The 18,084-nt window shown below is 42.9% G+C and overlaps 1 protein-coding gene across 5 annotated transcripts in view; it reads right to left on the bottom strand.

Annotated features, from left to right (window-relative positions):
* Positions 1-18,084, bottom strand: part of ptprn2 (protein tyrosine phosphatase receptor type N2) — a 266,847-nt gene that overhangs the window by 23,465 nt on the left and 225,298 nt on the right. The window contains exons 12-15 of one of the 5 annotated variants that reach the window (XM_090199919.1): positions 14,120-14,332; positions 10,351-10,560; positions 3,023-3,170; positions 2,729-2,802 (exon numbers count right to left, since the gene is read on the bottom strand). In XM_090199919.1, the coding sequence (XP_090056045.1) occupies positions 2,729-2,802; positions 3,023-3,170; positions 10,351-10,560; positions 14,120-14,332 (645 nt within the window). Of the gene's footprint in view, positions 1-2,728; positions 2,803-3,022; positions 3,171-10,350; positions 10,579-14,119; positions 14,336-18,084 lie in introns of all 5 variants that reach the window. The other 4 variants (XM_090199918.1, XM_021563053.3, XM_021563052.3 and 1 more) reach the window with 4 other exon arrangements.

Raw genomic sequence — 18,084 nt, forward strand, 5'->3', positions numbered from 1 at the left:
CCCATTACTATGGAAATGGATGCAATTGTGCAGCACTTACAGGGAGCCATTTAGGGCTGGAGCAATAACAGAGAGGAGACAGAGGCTTGGGTCCATAAAGGTACCATATTCCCTGTATAGTACACTACTTTTGACCAGGGCCCATATGGCTCTAGTCAAAAGTAGTGCACTATATGAGGATAGGGTGCTATTTGGGATGCTCCCAGATAATAATACCAGGATCTGCTGTAGAGACACAGTAGATTGTCTTTAATGGATGTCTTATCTTCTTTTATGAACTTCTTTCTTTATGAGATTTCATAGTAGTTATATTAGCACCGACTAGGGGAGATGATTATAGAGGTTTAACTAAATTCTAATCACTTTGACTACAGATGTGAAGCATAAGATATGGAAGCGTATACCCACCAACCATAATATGAAGCTAGCTAGCATGGTCCACTAAAATGCACCTGTCTTTACAAATATATTTTGTAAGATCACCTGGAATTCCTGTTGCCTAGCCGTGTTATTTGAAATGGCATTTCTGGAGAAGAACTAAAGAAATGTATGCCCTTTCCATTCTGCGCGCTAACACCTCAGTTAGAGAGCGGTGCTTTGTTAGCATCACACTCTCCTGCCTAGTTGAAATTCCACAGATAGCTTCTATTTTTATTTTATTTTATCCTGACAGAAATGAAAGACTTGATGCTAAAAGCTAGAGGCTCCAGCTCCCTGTTAGGCAATCTCAAGGACACAGACATACAGTAGCTATGCGCTGCCTGACATCCCTGTATGAATACTAAAAGCAGCACATGAAAAGATGGCCTCCGTATTTCAGCTTCTCTCCTGCTCTTCTCTCTCTGTTGGTGGGAAAGCTAGATAGACCTTGGGAAAACAGCATCTTTACCAAATAAAAGCTGTTTGGTTTGAGGTTTGAGGTAAAAAAAAATAAAACAAATCTAACATAATATTCAAATCTTATTAAATATTTAAACAATTATTCCCTTGTAGTGCACTACTTTTGACCAGGGCCCATAGGGTTCTGGTTAAAAGTAGCGCTGTTTAGGGAATGGAGTGCAATTTAGAACGCAGATGCTACGTGCTGGATTCCTTTCAGCTAAACCTCACACCAAATGACATTGTACATTGTGGGTGCCCAATCGTCTGTTGACCTGAGCTGAAGAAGTTTGGAGGAGCAAGGGGGCATAATGGGTGTCTAAGGTCATTTTTTGTGTCACCCCTCCATGACTGTGGGGGGTAGAGAAGATGCCCCCCCTTACCACCCCATTACCACTCGAACCCCGCATTCCAAGAAAAAGATGACAAATGATTTACTTGTGGGCCATTTCCCTTGGGCTAATGAGGAGGAAGAGGGTGTGTTGACAGTTGTAATTATGGTAGTTTCGCAGGGCTCAGCCAGGGGTCCTGTTGTGGCGTAATTACCATGCTTTCATCCGTACAGCGCTGGATCACTGATTACTGTGTCTACTCCGCTCTGCTCTGCACCAAGCCCAGCATAACCCACTCTGACTACTAATAGCAACATGGAGGAGTGGAGAAACGACTCCAAATGACAACTCCACTTGTCATTTAATTGTTTCCCACTTTGAAAGGAAACGCAAATACAGGGAAGAGATCATTTGGTTTGACGTTCTAATATTGGAGAGATGGAAATGGATCATTGCAGATCTTTAAAGGACAACCTTGTAGAAGTTGTTCTTATCAAACAGAGAGAGAAATAGGGAGGAGAGCGATGAGATTCAGCCCGACGACAACACGGATAAGTAGAAGTCGATTTTATACTATGGCTTCAGAAGCAGTAATACGTATAGATTGTTATAATGAAAGGATGATATCACTATAACTTAACACATTATGAATGCATTAAAATGCATGAAATACAATAAATACATGTGGTCAACAGTGCTTGACTTGATCTGAAATAGGTGCCGGTAATCATTTTTGGGTGCCGGTAGACAGCAAATTCTCCTATCTAAAACAAAAACAATTAAAAAAACACTGAGAGTGTCAAATCAACACTGAGTCTGTGGACGCATATAGACACTGGAACAGTGTTAAATTAACACACTGCTTATTGTAAAGCCTTATTCAAATATTTCCCAGAATGCCACCCATGACAGCTCCGGTGAGCTCCTGCCCAAGTCAAGCAATGGTGTTCAAACTTCCAGAGGTCCTGTTAGGTGGTATACAGTAATAAGCTTTTAGTTAATCTCTCCAAAGAGTTTTCCCTGCTATATTTGAAATGCATCGTTTCCTATTCTTTTTCCATGGAATCCATCTCTAGCAGCCTCAGGGGAAATCAGAACTGGCATTTACAATAAAATGTTTTTTTGTGTGTGTTTTTTTTTAATACAGGAATATAACCCTGAACTTTTCTGATATTTAAGCCGTTTTGGATTTGTTCTGGGGACACATTATTGAGTCTAAATAATAATACACCCGTTGTTCTGGAAAGAGTACATTAAAACAGAGCTGTTATCTCAAGAGAGCAGCCATTTCAAAACAGGGAAGGTGACAAACTATTATTTCACAAGACACGGCAAATTCATTGAGGTGCAAAGTGTGGAGGAACAAAGGCAAAGGGATCAATAGGAACATTCATGACAAATCACAAAAACAAATTGAATTTAAAATCAGATCTCAACTGGTCTTTGTGTAGAGCTGCAACAATAAAGCTTAAAAGAAACAGAAAGCGAAGGAGTATGGGATGTGGACTGGTACTCACAATTGGGCTAGCATTGATGTAATCGGAGTTGCCATGGTTATTCTCGGCCTTCAAGGTTATTCTGGAATGATCGTCTGTAATAGAAATACATAACCCACCACACATTTTTTGCTTCTCCACGATTTAAACATTGACCTATTGATAAATGATATGGAATAGAAAACACTGGTTTTTCCTGGTCAGTTCACATGGTCATGAACAACACAGGAATAACCTAGTGATCGACTACTGAGAGATGTGGTCATACTGCGGTCATACATGACCACACGGTCAGAGGGGTGTAAAACTACTCACAGACGACCACGGCGTCGGTGCGGTTCCTCTTGGTGTTGTGTTTGTCCTGGCCCACGTTACAGGCGCCGGGCTCAGCCAGGTAGCCACACATCGCCTCCCACTCCCTCTCCAGACGGTTCTTGTTCTTCAAGTGGTCCTCCATGTACGACTGAGCAGACAAACGGGAGAGAAACGGATGCCATTTAAAAACAACCCACACAACTAAATAACCAAACAAAAGGTAATGAACTGGAAATGGAAAGGTAATTACATACAGAAACATTTCGGGGGGAGGGATGGAGTAGGGTGCCCCCAGAATATAGAAGATGTTGTGATTGTCATTCACTGTCTAGAAGAGATCAAACAAAAGACTAAAACAACTAATGCCTATGTTGTAGACCCACTCTACTTCAGTGGATCTCAAAAGCCTTCCTACCTACACACTGGAGCAGAATACTAAACCCATGTCATCAGACAGACCAACAAACAGACAGCTCTAGAGCCATGATCAGGTACAGTATCATGGTAAATCGTCCTAAGCTTCTCCATTGTGTAAATTACGGGGGAGGTGGGGGTGGGGGGGGTTAAATGCATGAGGTGTTGGGACGGTAGGGACCGCCGAAAACCACTCCTCGCAATTAAGACCCCTGAAAGGCCTGCCTGCATTGGAAATATTGGGCGCTCCAATCACCGTCTTTCAAACCGCTTGCACAGCCCCTGATAAGATTGTCTGCGTTTAAGCCGTCGATCGGTGAAGACAAAATTGAATTAGCTAGGGAGACAAAGGAGAAAAGAAAAGCAGGGGGGGATGAGAAGAAGAAGAAGACAAAAAACAGAACATGCAGCTCCTCCAACAAACCAGGAAAGGTCTTATGGAGCTCGGAGGCTGCGGAGAAGACTCTCTTTTTCAGAGGAACAGTGTTTCCCCTGACGCTTGTATCAACGCTCCCCGCTCCCCGCGGGGTTAAACGGTTTAGACCGTCATTGTGTTAGGCCTGCATTGTGTAAGCAATACCCAGATGTGCTGGGCTTTTTATCACACATTAAAGGCGGTGGAGGTGCGTTGGCTTGGGGAGGTGATGCACGGTGGTTATCTTCGGCTCAGTTAAGGCTGTCAAACAACTCTCGACGCGGACACGGCAGACACGTAGATAAATACAGGGACATACTTTGAGACAGTACAGCGTGTGATGGGGAATTAGCCCCTCTGCAATGCCCTCTTCCGCCATTCACTATAGGGAGAAAATATGAATGTCAAGTGATATCTCCGTCAAAAACTAGCAGACAGTTTTTGACAGCGGTTATTATTAATTTCTGAAGTGCCGGCCTGCGTCCCAAATGGCACCCTATTCCCTATTTTATTGAACCTTTACTTTATCAGGGAGTCCTAATGAGTCCAAGGTCTCTTTTACAGATGAGCCCTGAACGACATAAATGACAGAAGATGCACGCTTCAAAACCTAAATTCAAAATGCAAACAGAAAGAAAAACACGGTCATGAAAAACAAAGATATTCATCAGTAAAAAGGCCCTCAGAGTTCTGAATAGGCTTAGAGGCGCCAAAACATCACATTTCAGAACATTCTGAAGATTGTTCCACAGACAAGGTTCAAAGACACTAAAAGCTGATTTACCTAACTCAGGAATTTCCTGAGTTAGCCGTCCCTGAGACTGGGTGGGGTAACTCGTATGTCTAAAGTTTAGTAATGGATGTTAGGTACAGTGGGACTTTTTGTAAAAGGGCTTCATATATGAAAACATAGGAATGTATCAACCTACGTGACATCAAAGGGGGCCAACCGACTTTCTGGTAGAGAATGTGTTGATGAGCACTAAAATTGTCGCCTGTAATAAAGCGCAGAGCGCGATGACAAACTGCATCTAACGACTTTAATGCAGTGGCAGCTACGTTCATATAGATGACGTCGCCATAATCTAGGACTGATAGGAACGTCGACTGAATAATCAGCTTTCTACTACTTAGCTATGTCTACAGAAGAAACCCATTTTCATTCTCAGCTTCTTAACTAACTCATCGATATGCTTTTTTTACGAGACAGCTTTTCATCTATCCAGATGCCCTGATATTACTTTTGACCAGGGCACCGGTCAAAAGTAGGGCACTATATAGGGAATACGGTGCCCTTTTGAACTCATTTTGGACCCATGTCTTGACAGTTGACTTGACAGGGTGTCATGAACACTTGACAGAGCCAGTCACATGCAGTTCTCTTGACAGTGGGGAACACGTATATTGGCCTTGTCTCAAATGGCACCATATTCCCTATATAGTGCACTACTTTTCACCAGGGCCCATGGGGCTCTAGGCAAAAGTAGTAGACTATGTAGGGAATAACATGCCATGTAGGATGCAGACACGGTAGCTCCACAGCACGACACCCCTCCCCCTCCCCTACACAGACGTACAGTATAAACTCTATATTAGTACATACTATACATACAGAAGGGCTACAGAATTGCCGCCGTTCAACAGCTTACTCTGTGCCTATCCCAAATTGTAATTCAAATGTTTTTTTAACGCGGAAGCTTTGTATGTAGTGATGTAGCAGCCTGAAAGTGGATCAGATGACGCAGCGAACCACCTCCTCTTCTAGAGGCAGAGTGTGTGTCCTATTCTCTAGTCTGCATAGTACACTACTTTTAACCAGAGCCCTGTTCAAAAGTGGCGCACTATGTAGGGAATAGGGTGCCATTTGGAATGCAAGTCGGAGTAACAGGGTTCCGTAAATAAGGGATTAGTGTCTGGGCTGCCAATCAAAGACGCTGAGAGGACGGGTGTCAAGGAAACACTGAGTAATCCCCCCTAACAACAGCCCTCGCAGGCCAGATAGAGAAGCTACATTAACTCACACTGAGGGAAATAAAGACACAACAGGTAACACAACGTTGCTACTGTGCTGTCGCTGTCATGAAAGCTGTGCAGGTGTGTTCCCAGAGTCCCGAACAGTAACTGACTATGAAATGCTGTGTGAAGTCACAAGGGGATACAATGGGAAAAGTATGAATTGTCTGAAAAGAGTAGTAGGCACCCTACTCATAATCTGAGGCCAGGGACAGCCTGGAGAGGAAGGGCATGGCAATCAGTCCTATCAATCAGGGATGGAATAAAAGAGAATAAAAATCACTTATAACATGATATACTTGCTGTTATAAACTGGGTGGTTCGGGCCCTGAATGCTGATTGGCACCCCGGGGGGGGTTGTGGTGTATGGCCAATAGGGCCTTGTCGTGCGTAAGAACAGCCCTTAGCCGTGGAATATTGGCCATATACCACACCCCCCCCGTGCCTTATTGCTTAATTATCCTCTCCTGCCTTACTCCAACAAATTATCCGTTTTCAATTAGATTTGACATGGAAGTAAGTCCTAAAAATGATGCAACGTCGCCTTGGGCTTGCTATCGATTTTCTGAGGCAACAAATAACCATTTTACGGAGGGTACATATACAGTAAGAACGGAAATTATATCAACATCACAACCATATCTGCTGGACAGCATAAAAACAGTCCCCCCCCAAAAATAAAACATGACTCCAAAAGGGAAATCAAAAATGGAACAACAAGGTAAAAGCAATAGAGCTGGAAGCCAGAAAATCACATAGCTTTTATTACTGTTCATGTCCTAAAAAGTCTGTTTGTCTTTGAGTACTGTATGTTTGAAATTGGTTACACAGTATGTATATACTGTGCATTGAAATAATCCATACACATTCTAATTTATGGTGAATAAGCGTGAGTGACAAAAACACACAGACTGCATGTTTTAATATGTCTCAGCACCATGTCTACAAAAATAGGGGAGAATAAAATCAAGGCAATAATACAAACTAACCCCAACATCGCTGACTCTGATTTTGAACCTTGGAAGTCATTATATACATCTCACTCTACAATACTGAATACCTGTACTAAAATGTGAAAAGTCACTGTATATCCAGGACTAACATAATGGTAGGTGGTCCATGGCTTTCAGCCAGAAATACAGATACATGATTAATAGGGTTGCGTCCTAAATTTACATGACATTTTTTAGTCATTTAGCAGACGTTCTTAACCAGACACTTACAGTTAGTGCATTCCCTCTTAAGATACACTACATGACCAGAAGTATGTGGACACCTGCTCGTCAAACATCTCACTCCAAAATAATGGACGTCAATATGCCGTTGTTCTCCCCCTTTGCTTCTATAACAGCCTCCACTCTCTGGGAAGGCTTTCTACTAGATGTTGGAACATTGCTGCAGGGGACTTGCTTTAATTCAGCCCCAAGAGCATTAGTGAGGTAAGGGCACTGATGTTGGGCGATTAGGCCTGGCTCGCAGTCGACGTTCCAGTTCATCCCAAAGGTGTTCGATGGGGTTGAGGTCAGGGCTCTGTGCAGCCCAGTCAATTTCTTCCACACCGATCTCGACAAACCATTTCTGTATGGACCTCGCTTTGTGCACGGGGGGCATTGTTATGCTGAAACAGGAAAGGGCCTTCCCCAAACTGTTGCCACAAAGTTGGAAATACAGAATCATCTAGAATGTCATTGTATGCTGAAGCATTAACATTTCCCTTCACTGGAACTAAGAGGCATAGCCAGAACCATGAAAAACAGGCCCAGACCATTATCCCTCCTCCACCAAACTTTACAGTTAGCACTATACATTAGGGCATCTAGTGTTCTCCTGGCATCAGTCAAACCCAGATTCGTCCGATGATGCTTAGCATTGCGCATGGTGATCTTAGGCTTGTGTGTGGCTGCTCGGCCATGGAAACCAATTTCATAAAGCTCCCGAAGAACATTTCTTGTGCTGACGTTGCCTTCCAGAGGCAGTTTGGAACTCGGTAGTGAGTGTTGCAACCGAGGACAGACAATTTTTACGTGCTATGCACTTCAGCACTCGGAGGTCCCGTTCTTTGAGCTTGTGTGGCCTTTAAGGGCGCTGAAACTCTGGGTTCGCGCCCAGGCTCAGTCGTAACCGGCCGCGACCGGGAGGTCCGTGGGGTGATGCACAATTGGCCTAGCGTCGTCCGGGTTAGGGAGGGTTTGGCCGGTAGGGATATCCTTGTCTCATCGCGCACCAGCGACTCCAGGGGCGGGCAGGGTGCAGTGCGCACTAACCAAGGTTGCCAGGTGCATGGTGTTTCCTCCGACACATTGGTGCTGGCTTCCGGGTTGGATGCGCACTGTGTTAAGAAGCAGTGCGGCATGGTTGGGTTGTGTATCGGAGGACGCATGACTTTCAACCTTCGTCTCTCCCGAGCCCGTACGGGAGTTGTAGCGATGAGACAAGATAGTAGCTACTAAAACAATTGGATACACCGAAATTGGGGAGAAAAAGGAAAAAGGGGTAAAATCCCCCCCCCCCAAAAAAAGAGCTTGTGTGGCCTACCACTTTGCGGCTGAACTGTTGTTACTCATAGATGTTTCCGCTTCACACTAACAACACTTACAGTTGACAGGGGCAGCTTTAGCAGGGCAGAAATGTGACGAACTGACTTGTTGGAAAGGTGGCATCCTATGACGGTGCCACGTTGAAAGTCACTGAGCTCTTCAGTAAGGCCATTCTACTGCCAATGTTTGTCTATGGAGATTGCATGGCTATGTGCTCAATTTTATACACCTGTCAGCAACGGGTATCGTTGAAATAGCCAAATCCACTAATTTGAATGGGTGTTCTCATACTTTTGTTTATATAGTGCAGCTGGGTGAGACAACCACATATCACAGTCATAGTAAGTAAATGTTTCCTTGATAAAGAAGTTATCAGCAAAGTCAGTGCTAGTAGGAAAAAACAAGTGCAAGCAAATGGCTCAAATGGCACCCTATTCCCTATTTAGTGCATAACATTTGACCATGGCTCAGATCAAAAGTAGTGCACTATATAGGGTGCCATTGGGGATGAAGCCCAGGTGAAACTTGGATAAGAGTAGATTGGGCTAGAAAGAGCCTCCTAATCCAGTGATTTAGATGTAGGTGTGATCTATAAGAGAGCCCAGCCCAACATGCAATCTTGGTAGAGCAAGGTACTCATCGCTCCCACCGTCCACGCTGCATGAGATCCACAGAGAACAGCACAGGAGAGATGAAAAGAATTGGCTCTGACATCAGTGATACCGAGGCAATCTCACACATGGTTACACGTGAGGTGCGAATGGATTTCAAAAGAGAAACAAACTCCTTGTCAATCACTCAGGAGTCAAAATGGAGTCAAGGTCCGTGAGGCTTATACGTGCATTATACTTAGGTTTTCTGAAGAATCTGCAGTGAATATGTTTGATTCTTACTCTAGTATTATCAAAGCAAATACAAATGATGTATATATAGTGAAGGACTTTGTTGTAATGTAAAGGCCAAATATGTTCTATTCAAATGTTTTCAAAAGAGGCGTCTCAACCAACCTTGACATTTGCAATAAAGCCCATCCATGACGAATGAAACACGTTACTCAAATTCATTCTCATTCACTATAGACTCCAATACAAAATCCTGACACGTACTGTGATGAATTATACCCCATTAATGAAAACACAGCCAGACATCTATCCATCTCTTTTATCAAGCTTGTCTGCGATGAATAAAACAAAAGTAGTGCAAAATTAAAACAATCCATTGTGTGTGCAACTAGGGGCCCCACAAGGGACTCAAAGCCTTTTCAAAGAAAAGCAAAACAAAAATCTGAAACGTTCAACTGACAATCAGCTGGGTAATGATATTTCTCTTTTGAACAGCTCTCATCACACAATGCAATATCCGTCTCGCTTTGGCTTCGAGAGAGAGAGAGAGAGAGAGAGAGAGAGAGAGAGAGAGAGAGAGAGAGCGAGAGAGAGCGAGAGAGAGAGATAGAGAGAGAGTGGCAAGGGAGAGGGATAAAGAGTGACAGAGAGAGAGAAAACAAGAGCAAGAGAAAGAATGACAGAGACGACTGGCCAAGATAAAGTAAATGAAAAAAGAGGGAGATAGAGATGGAAAGAAAGACAGAGATGGGAAATAAAAATGGCAGCGATCTAGCCAGGATAGAGAGAGAAAGGGATAGAGAGACAGAGCCAGACAGACAAACATAATGAAAGCTGGAGGCTGAGTGCTTGGGGAACAGGAACCCCAGACCAGATCCTATCCTACACATACTATACACCACACTTACTCCAAACAGGGGTGGCAGGTAGCCCAGCGGCTAAGAGCATTGGGCCAGTAACTGAAAGGTTGCTGGTTCGAATCCCTAAGACGACTAGGTGACAAATCTGTCAATATGTACTTGGCCCTAATTGCGCTGGATAAGAACGTCTGCTCAAATGTAATGCTCTCCATGATGAAAGGTTAGACAGACTATAGTTTTTTTTTACCAGTATCATGTGTCCGGTGGAGATGTCCATGTTGGCAGGGACAGGCTCCTCGCACCAGGATGAGGTGGAGCTACGGGCAGAGGGGCTGGCCATGGGCCCCCCATCGCTGAACTGAGACGACGCGCTGTTCAGCCGCGAGTGGTGCCGTAGAGGCTCCGGGTGCTCCGGACGCTCTGATGTCCGCACAGCCATCCGCTGGCGACACAACTCCTGGAGAGGAGAGAGGACCTGATTGGTTGATTCTTACTCTATTATCAAATTAAATAAAAATGACTTTGTTGCAACGTCAAGGCTAAATATTGCAAATACAATACTACTCAAATTCATTCTCATTCATTGAAGACTCCAATACAAAAAGCCTAGACAGACATTGTTTTTATTAGTTGAGATAATTTCACATGGCACCCTGTTAATCTTTGCAGACCGCATAAGTCTGGGATATCACTGTGGCCTATGGAGCATGGTTTGTAGCAAACCTATCTATATAAATGTCAGTAAATAGAAAACACAGTCAAAGGTCATGCAGTTAACTTTAAAACGCTTGAATTGCCCAGGTCAAGCCAGTATATTGCCACCATTTTACAAAACAAATAGCAATAAACTGTAACTATACATTGGGTTGCTGGCTGGCAGGGGATGTCTTCATTGTTAAGTATTGATTTCAATTTGTATAAATTTGGTAACAATTCCTATGAGCCACTTGTTTTGTAACGCATTAGGCACTTATGTATTCTCTTATAAGGAGGCACAAGCTACTCTGAAGACAATCGTGAAACAGATGAGAAACAAATACAACAAAACTACAGCCCAAAATGAAAGATAACTGCTCGTGAGAAACAAACATAACTCCCCCACCATTCAAAATGTAACAACCAGACTCATCTTTAGGGAAGAGGAATCTCATTTTCCATTACTCAAAGAAATGTATACATAACAGGGAATCAATACATTAAACCCAAAGGATTTTCTTTGAACTGAGCAGCCACTCTCTCGTAATTACAAAGCTACAACAGAGATGAGCAGCCTATGTATTCACATCTACAGTAGGCCTTTACTTTGGCATTTGGATTGATACTGCAGGTGAAATTCTATTGTTATTCTATGGGAATCAGAGAGATTCAGAGGAGATGTCGATATAAAAGACTCTCTCCCACTGCCGCCACCCCACCATGAAGATTACTCCTCTCTACAAAATGACTCAGCTTTTCTCCCACCATGCCTTGTGCTCACCGACGCTCCATTAGGGATTTGGAGACTGGGCGTTATCTAGCCAGCCAGTCATCTTCCCCCAACTCAAAAGAGGAAAGAAAAGATAAGAAAAAAAAAAACATCTGATAGTTTGAAGGATGCAATCTTACAGAACCCGAAACCCCCTCTCTCCCCCTTCCTACTTCCCCACTCCCGATAGTGTCAGTCTTATCTGGAGCTGAACATTTCACCATTATATTCACAGTAATCTGCGAAGCCCATCGTGTTTGGTGTGTAGCTTGCACCAGTCAGACCCACAGACTGATCTTCAACCACAATTAACAACCAGGGTTGCATCCCAAAGGGCACCCTATTCCCCATACAAGTGCACTACTTTTGACCAGGGCCCATAGCCGCAAGCCAGGACGGCAGAAGGCCGTGTAGGTAAACGTCTTCTGAAAGCAGCACACTGCTACTAGTCTATCTCATGATCTATTATTGTGATATTTCACTCCAGAGACCAGGCCCTATGCCCTGGTCTAGGATCAGCTTTCCCTACGTCAAACCTTAATCATTATAACCATGAGAATCTGCCCTGGGCCACGGCCTCAGGGCACTTTCCATGTCCACCTAATAATTCATCCAGTTTCTCTAGTCTATACCTTTACAGAGTCAAGGGTTGCATCTCAAATGGAACTGTATTCTCGTTATGGGCCCATAAAGGTTGCACAATTCTGTTAACATTGGCAAAATGTCAAGATTTTCCAGGAATCCCAGTTGGAGTAGATGGAGGGGTTGCACAATGAACAGGAAATCAGGGAATCCTCCAACCGGGATTTCTGGAAAACCTTGTCATTTGTGCAACCCTTTTTACTTGCATATACCCCCCCCCCCCCAGTAAAGAGGAAGCAGAGAGGATATATGTCCCAGAAAAATAGCATTTAGCCTAGGCACAACTAGCTTAGGCAGCCGATAGTGGCTATTAGATCTGCACTATCGTCTAAGATTGATGGGCATTCCCGGCAGTAACACTCGTGTCCCCCGTGGACCGGCTCGTACATAAAGCATCCTCCATTTAGGCTGCAAAGGCATAATTGTCCTCCTTAATGGGATAGTTCACCTAAATTACAATATTGGTTTCCTTGGTTTGTATTGGTTTCCCTGTAAGCAGTCTATGGAGAAGGTATGAAAGCAATCCATGCTTTGGTTTTGTTTCCCTGGCACTGTTTCCACATGCTAACATTTGAGCATTTGTGGCATAAATCCCATTCAAGTCATGGGGACAGATACTAGCATTTTTTTGCGCAAATTGTTCAAAACATCTATAAGTGACTTTGTTGGGCTTCACGATCAATTTGAGATACTTTTGGATGACTTAGACATAATGCGCGAAAAAACGCTAATATCGGTCCCATGACTTGAATGGGATTTGTGTCACAAATGCTAAAACTTTAGCATGTGGAAACAGTGCCAGGGAAACAAAACCAAAGCATGGATTGCTGTCATACCTTCTCCATAGACTGCTTACAGGGTAAGGAAACCAATGTGTCATTTTGTAATTCAGGTAAACTATCCCTTTAACTAGCTTTAATGGCAGGGCGCCAGAAAAAAAAAAAAAACAGGGAAACTATGTGAACTGTCTTAATAAAAAAACAATATTCCACCACCTTGGCTGAATGGCAACATCCTAAGTTGTCCAAAAAATCGACATTATATAACAATGAATCTGCTCTTGTATGTGCATAGGAAATATGAGGCTACAACAACACCTATATATTGTAAACAACGAATAAAATATTGTAAATATTGTAAAAGTCCATTAACCACCCCCCCCTGATCGGGAAAGGTGACACTGTTAAAGGCTGACTAAATATTGAGAATGCAAATGTGATGGGTGGATGTGCACTGAGTGTCCACGCTGAGCACAGCTGAGCCCAAGACAAAATCAATACGAGCCGGCCAACCAGCCGGCCGCTAAACATGGAGGAATGGAAGGAACAGGTCACACAATAAACCCGTTAGTCATAGGTCATAGCCAATACAACTCTCACTGGAATATCAAGGCTTTACCAGAAATGTAGACTTCTAGATACATTCGACTGGCCTTGTTGAACCAGGCTGAGTGCAGCAGTCAGGCTGTTTTTTTTTACGAGGCTAACATTTGACTGGCAATTGTTTATTCTATTTCCTTGAAGTCTTAAATTACAACCAAACCACAAAAAATACTTCCCCATAATACAGAATCAAATGAAGGGTAATCTTGCAATCGGGTGACAGAAATTTTACATACTTTTACACAGCCATATATTCTGTCGATAACACCCGCCTTACGTCACAACCTATCTCTATCATGAACAAACACACATTCTACAACCAACTGTCACAAGTGTGACAATAAAACAAAACAACAACCAGATATTCCCTTAAAATCAACTCATTCAATAGACAGCGGCTAAGTGTCACTGCAGACCAATCAGAATGAATGCTCGTGTCAAGGACCGGGGACCAGGGCGCATGCTCTACCAGTAGAGCACTCAGCCGCTGCACTGTGATTGGCTGAGTCCGAGGAGGCTCCTCTCACCTGATAGGTTGAAGTTGCATCAGCACTGGTGTCAGTCCCCAGGCTGGCTAGTTTCTCCTTCATTTGGAGGTGAGAGCGGTGGCGCAGGCAGAAGAGCCAGCCAGACGCTGCCAGCGCCCCCATGATCAGGACCATGGAGATGACGGTCAAGACCAGGAACTGACCAGACTCCAGACGACTCTTCGTGACCACCGGGATCTGCCTCAAGCTTCCCTTCTGGGGGAGAGAAAAGGGGATGAGAAAACGGCCTATACATCCAGGTTACGGCAATGTTTGTGCGGTGCAGTGTTTTCATCACATATTTGGAGAAACAAGGGTGTCATATGCACACACATACCAATGACAAAATGTACAAACACTGAAATTGACATGAATCTGTTGGCAAATGGAAAAGCATAACTTACATGCTAGAAAATCCCAAAACAAGGGATTTTTGTCATTTGTTCTACAGAAATATGGAGACAAATTAACACAGTATTTCCCTCCCTGTCTATCCCAGCCACGCCCACTCATCCCCATCCCGATTCACTCCCTGCCCAGCCTACTCATTACCTTACACTAATAGTAGTATTATAATGTGCATTCAAACTCGCTCAAGTCCTATTACTCTCTTCTGTCCAGCCCACACACTATAGACATTTAGGGCCCATTTTATTCTGGCATGGGGAGACCTGCCTTTGTGCAGCTACAGGAGATTTGGACAGTAAAAGCTTGTCACTAATTAGCCGTCCAGCTTTGAGTTTGGCTGGATTAGGGCCCTGGCCAAGGCCCCTGAAGTAATTGCTAGGATGGCCTGAAAGGGGGATCTCAGATTGGGTCTACCCAGCAGAAGCCCACCAGAATGAACCTTTCAGAGACATTGTTAACCCCCTCCCTGGAGCTAAGCCAAGGAGAATAGCATGGTATTGGCATGGTATTGTCTCACAGGCCCCTGTGAGGCTGCCAGGCTGGGTAGCCTATCCCTGGGTTCCAGTAAGTGCATGGACCACTGTGAAGATTTTAGCACCATTTAATAAGTGAACCCAGGTAGCCTAGTGGTTAGTGTTGGGCCAGTAACCAAAAGGTTGCTGGATCGAATCTCTGAGCTGACAAGGACAACATCTGTTGTTCTGCCCGTGATCAGAAGGCAGTTAACCCACTGTTCCCCGGGCGCCATGGATGTTGATTATGGCAGCCCCCCCACCTCTCTGATTCAGAGGGGTTGGGTTAAATGCGGAAGACACATTTCACTTGAATGCATTAAGTTGTACAACTGACTAGGTATCCCCCTTTCCCAAAATGGACTAGTGGCCCATCCACCCCACCAACAAGCCCATACACCCTCATCTATTCAATACACTTGAATTTCCTACATCCGTCATTGCAGAAGGGTTTTCAACTTCAATCAAACCAAAAACACACAACAATTATCAACCGCTTCAACATGGTACTTAGTCGTGGGGTTCAAAAGGGTAAGGTACAAACATAGCTGCATTTATTATATATTTTTTTAATAGTCATAACGCATGGTCACTTTAACCTTCGGGGACTGCATACATGCTGAGGCCTTTGGTAACACGCTCACACCGATTGGCCATGTTGGTCTGGTGAGTGTGTGTGACATGCAGCTTCAATCAACAGCCAAGTGGCTTGACAGCAACTGAGAAGTCCTTTAATAAGGCGCATAGAGCGTAGATGAGAGAAGCAAAGCTTCGGCTACCTTTGAGCTATTGCATCAATGCCTTTGGCAGATTGAGTATGAGTGAACGTATTCAGTATGATAGATAAGGATTTACACTGGATTGAAAAAAAGCTTTGTCTGAAACTGTGGCTAGCGTCAGTCTGCTGCAGCAGTCCTTCCACCCCTTGTTTACATTTTCTCTCTCTCTCTCTCTCTCTCTCTCTCTCTCTCTCTCTCTCTCTCTCAAAAAAAAAATAATCTTGCTGCTGTGATGCTACACTGTGGTATTTCACCCAGTAGATATGGGAGTTAATCAAAATTTGGTTTGTTTTTGAATTCTTTGTGGATCTGTGTAATCTGAGGGAAATATGTGTCTCTAAAATGGTCATACATTTGGCAGGAGTTTAGGAAGTGCAGCTCTGTTTCCACGAATTTCTGTGGGTAGTGTGTCTACGGCAGCCTTTCTCAATAGCAAGGCTATGCTCACTGAGTCTGTACATAGTCAAAGCTTTCCTTAAGTTTGGGTCAGTCACAGTGGTTAGGTATTCTACCACTGTGTACTCTCTGTTTAGGGCCAAATAGCATTCTAGTTTGTTAATTCTTTCCAATGTGTCAAGTAATTATCTTTTTGTTTTCTCAAGATTTGGTTGGGTCTAATTGTGTTGCTGTCCTGGGCTCTGTGGGGTCTGTTTGTGTTTGTGAACAGAGCCCCAGGACCAACTTGCTTAGGGGACTTTTCTCCAGGTCCATCTCTCTGTAGGTGATGGCTTTGTTATGGAAGGTTTGGGAATCGCTTCCTTTTAGGTGGTTGTAGAATTCAACGGCTCTTTTCTGGATTTTGATAACTAGCGGGTATCGGCCTAATTCTGCACTGCATGCATTATTTGGTGTTTTACGTAGTATACGGAGGATATTTTTGCAGAATTCTGCATGCAGAGTCTCAATTTGGTGTTTGTCCCATTTTGGGAATTCTTGGTTAATGGTTCTCTCTCTCTTTCTCCCCCCCTCTTTCTTTCTCTCTCAACACCAGTTTAACACTTAAACAAACCACATGAAAAGGGATTCCATGAAAATAAATGTTTTTAGTTAAAATATGTCAGTGAATCATTATTTATTAAATGTATTTGTTTGAAAAATAATTAACATAAAATATATTGTGAGACATCTAGTGTTTATTTCATGTTTTGGAGAGAAAAATCACAGATTGTACTTTTATGATACAACATCGTTTGCCATGTTTCTTTTCTTAAATCATGTTCATATCATTTTGTATTCTCAATGATTCTCAGGTGTAAGTAAATACTACACAGATCAATCACTTTGGAAAATACATTTTTGGTATTATAAATATTTTATGACATAATTACAACAATATTATACTGTGTTACTGTCAAAATAATTATTCAGGTATATATAACTTCAAGTGATATGAAACAGCTATTACGACGACATAAAGTACCTAAAATTCATTTTGTAGGAAGCTGTTGACTGATCCTAGCAAAAAAATATGATCTAAATACTCTTCACAACCCTAGATAATGTATTTTTCAAATATAGGCTATCTAAGAGGATAAAGAAAACGAACGACGAGCATATTCTCTTGAGAGGGAAAGAGAGAGAGGAGTCCTTTTGTTATGCCAGAGAGGAGTTTTTGTTCATTTGTGAGAATTAAATTGGATTTGTAAATTACCATTTCATATGGGGAAACATAAACAATGATGACAAACATATCTTATTTTTTCAAACAACCATTGATGAAATTACTGCAACAACATTATGTTAAAAAACATTGTGAGCTTTTTATTTTAAATAAACAAATAAATCACATTGATTTACTTGCAGATCATCATTTTCATGTATTTTAAAAACATTAAAGTGTATGAACATTACTCCTAAATAAATAAACATTACGGGATTATGGACAGGTATATTTAGATGTATGAATTGATGAGTGTGTGAATAGAAATGTCTATAACAAATTTAAGAAAATCACTTAGGATTTTAAGAAAAGCTCTTATAATCTTATATACTGCTCAAAAAATCAGTATTTTTTTACACCGGGTGTGCAGTAAAGTTTTTACACTCATTCTCTCTCTCCCTCTCTCTCTCTCGGATTAGCAGACCTAGCTGAAGACAAAGGGCAGATGGATTTCGGTAGCTGTGGTTTATTCAAATGATTGAGAGAAAGGTCACAGTGAGAAAGGCCAGAGGGGAATCCGGCTATCCATTCACACTGTGATCACAATACTTTCAGGCAGTTGAAGGTACCCCCCTCACGCACACATGCACACTAACACACCACCAC

The sequence above is a fragment of the Oncorhynchus mykiss genome, chromosome 15 (assembly GCF_057628025.1).
Source record: "Oncorhynchus mykiss isolate SJ-2025 chromosome 15, ASM5762802v1, whole genome shotgun sequence".
Classification (NCBI taxonomy): domain Eukaryota; kingdom Metazoa; phylum Chordata; class Actinopteri; order Salmoniformes; family Salmonidae; genus Oncorhynchus; species Oncorhynchus mykiss.